At 44.2% G+C, this 3,465-nt stretch overlaps 1 protein-coding gene across 1 annotated transcript; it reads left to right on the top strand.

Moving 5' to 3' along the window:
* Positions 1-216: 216 nt before the first annotated feature.
* LOC138313900 (uncharacterized) lies at positions 217-1,902 on the top strand. The gene is made up of 2 exons (XM_069254147.1): positions 217-295; positions 1,475-1,902. The coding sequence occupies exons 1-2, from the start codon at positions 217-219 to the stop codon at positions 1,900-1,902; spliced, it is 507 nt and encodes a 168-aa protein (XP_069110248.1).
* The last annotated feature ends 1,563 nt before the right edge of the window (positions 1,903-3,465 follow it).

Below are 3,465 nucleotides of genomic sequence, written 5' to 3'. Positions count from 1 at the left end.
TAGGATGCTGGAAAACTGACCACTTTTACTGATTTCTTGTTGGGTGGTGTCTCGGCCAAGGGGACAGAACCCAGAGCCATCCTCACAGTGGCGAACAGCTGCAACGTCCAAGGCGCAAAATTGAGGTGGAGGGCCAGGGAGGCTCGCGGGCAAAATATAAAACTAATAAACATCGCCGCGTTGCCTCCTCACACAAGAGGCTCTGCAGCAGCCACTATGGACCCTCTTCCCTCAGTCGGACTAAAAACACGGATGCGGTTCGCCATGTCAGGTGGTGGGCTCAACCTGCGTGCTGGTCAGCGTGTCCTCCTATAACTGTGGTGACGGCAGAGGAGGGGTACAATTCACACAAATCATTACTGGTCCCACAAACTCGTACCGCATTAGTCACTAGAAATAATTTACACTCATCTAACCTTTTGTTTAAATAGTATCAAAGAAATTGTTATATACATCTCCCCATTACAAATATTCCCCGTCTGCCCTCCCAACTACAGTCATAACTTAGAACGTTGGGAAGAAGAAAGAATCCACTATGAAGACTGGTGCCATTATGGACATGGTCTCCGGAGCGCCAAGAAAATTTCACTCAAATCAAATAGGTTCTTCAGTCTACACCTGCCACCTGACGAAGACATACATTGTCGAAACTAGTAGTGGCAACAGACGGTATCATAATCTATATCCTTTTTTATATTTAAATTCGATATTGTGTATTCCTAATCATTGAATTTCTTTTACAGGTTTTGTATTTCTTGTATAATATGAACTAATCCTTAATTTCCTTTGCAGGTTTCTTAGTGCTTTATTAGTGCTGTTCTTCAAGTAATTTTTTTTAGAGGTAAAACTATTTTTTCCAGTCCCATTTTTTCCTTATAAACATTTTTAATGTCCTGACTTTCGGTCAATTTAAAACAACAACAACCCCTTTTTTCTAGACATTTTTTGCCCTCTGTATTTTTTTACTCTAACCACATTTTTTACATAGGCTGAACCTCCGTTATTCACCAAAATGGCGTACGGAAATAAAGAGATGGCAAAAGCCAAATAGTAGAAATTCAAATCCTAACGCCAAATACATTCGGCTCTTTTTATACCAATTAATTCAGGCAATTCATCATCTGTCTCAGTGATGGAGGTTCAGGCTAAGGGTGGCCCCCCCACCAGAGGGTTTTTCAGAAACAGGTCTCCAATCTTTCAAAATTTCTCAAACCGGCGCAAGCTAACAGCTCCATTTTAGAGCGCCTCCTAAATATCCACAAGTCTTGGGCTAAATTCACAGCCCAAGCCATGCTGGAACACACCACGTACCGTTCAAGAATTTCGGAACTTTTAGGTACAATTAGGGCCCATAATTTTAGTAGAAAATACGGTCAATTCCTTTTCGGACACTTCTTTGGATTGGGCACTGAAAAATTTCAAAAATAAACTTTGAGAGGGCACGATCTCGACATTCAAAAAATATGCTGTCAAGCCATTGCTTCTATACCTGTTAATGACTCTCGACCCACCCGTATCCCGTCCCCACCTTCTTATCCCTCTCCGGCCCCCACTTCTCCCCCTCCTTCCCGCTCTAATCCTAACCCTACTGACACCTTCCAAACCCCTAATCGCCGCCTTACCCGGGCTTCCTGTTGCCAACCTAACAACACTAACATCACCACAGGTGACCGCTTTACCTCCCTTTCTCCTCCCACCCCAAGTACGCCTAAGCGTAAACAGGACTCTTCTTCTCCTTCACCAAATAACACGCCCCGCAAGTCTCGCAGGGGCCTTAGCGTTAAACCTCTTCGAACCCCTAACAAAACCCGCACTGCTAACCTTCCCCGGTCACCTCCCAGCTATGCGGAGGCGGTCACTAAATCACCCTCTAATAATTGCCACCCTAACACCCCTAACTAATCGGAATGGCAACTCCCGCCAATTAACAAGCCGATTTTGGTGTTAGGAGCCTCTAACCTCTCTCGAGTTACCTCCCTTCCGGATCCTAATGTCCAAGTATAATCCTACCCAGGTGCGAAGATTAGGCACATCGTAAACATAGTCAAGAATTATGCGCACTCTGGTCTTCCAACTCATGTAATTTTGAACATCGGAATTAATGATAGGTCGGCCCAAATCATGAATGATGTGTTTCGGGACCTATCCGTCCTTCGTGAAGTGTTAAAAAAGTCAATTCCCTTAGCACGATACTATTTCACAATCGTGCCCATTTCGGAAAAACTGGCCAAAACAAAACCCAGGGAATCTGACAATCTTTCGACATTGAATAGACACTTTTTAGACATTCAAAACAAAGCCATGGCTATTTTGGACAGTAGGATCACTGGGGGGGGGCACCGATTCAACTCAGATGGAATTCATTGGACCGAGTCCATGGCCAATGAACTTGTGCGCTCTTGGGTATCTCAGGTAAAAAATCACAAGTTTTTTTTTTGCCTAGATCATGTAAGGACGGTTTCCCATGTATGTGGTGTGTTGCGTGTATGTTGAACGAGGTGCGTGTTTTGGGGAGACTGTGGTATATTCATGTTGTGTCTTCTTGTATAGTGGAACTGTTGCCCTTTTTATAGTGCTATATCACTGAAGCATGCCACCAAAGACACCAAGCAACACACCCCACCTGGTCACATTATACTGACAACGGGCGAACCAGTCGTCCCACTCCCTGTATGCTGAGCGCTAAGCAGGAGCAGAAACTACCACTTTTATAGACTTTGGTGTGTCTCGGCCAGGGGACAGGACCCAGAGCCTTCCTCAGCAAGAAGAGAATAGATAAGATCCTAAATTTAGTCGCCTTTTACGATCATGCAATAGGGGCAGCAGGTACAATTCTTACGCCCTACCTGCAGGGCCATGCACTTTTTCTGTAACCATGGAAACATTGCTGAAAATATCATATTTTTGTACCAGGTTCGTTTCCGCAGCATAACTGGAAAACCGGTTGAGATATATGCACTTGTTACCATTACGCTTTTTAACGTCAATAGACGGTACCAAGTAACACACCCCAAACTATCATCTATCCTGGACTATAGGTGGTAGTTTCTTCTCCTGCTTAGCGCTCAGCATACAGGGAGTGGGACGACTGGTTCGCCCGTTGTCAGTATAATGTGACCAGGTGAGGTGTGTTGCTTGGTGTCTTCGGTGGCATGTTTCAGTGATATAGCACTATAAAAAGGGCAACAGTTCCACTATACAAGAAGACACAACATGAATATACCGCAGTTTCCCAAAAAACGCATCCCGCACAACATACATGGGAGGCCGTCCTTACATGACCATAGCTGTTAATAGGACGTTAATTAATCAAACAAACAAACAAATTGAGAAGATAAAAAGATTGGGGAACGCCGACCTCCCCTGAAGATGTTCGTTAATTTCTATGATTCGCCGGTTACTATCGGAAATATATAGATTTTTTGGCGAGGATCACCTCGCCATTGTGATCGTGGTTGCAAAATT

The sequence above is a fragment of the Argopecten irradians genome, unplaced genomic scaffold (assembly GCF_041381155.1).
Source record: "Argopecten irradians isolate NY unplaced genomic scaffold, Ai_NY scaffold_1037, whole genome shotgun sequence".
Taxonomy (NCBI): Eukaryota; Metazoa; Mollusca; class Bivalvia; order Pectinida; family Pectinidae; genus Argopecten; species Argopecten irradians.
Note: the sequence above shows the minus strand (reverse complement) of the source record. Positions and strands in the feature narration are given on the sequence as shown.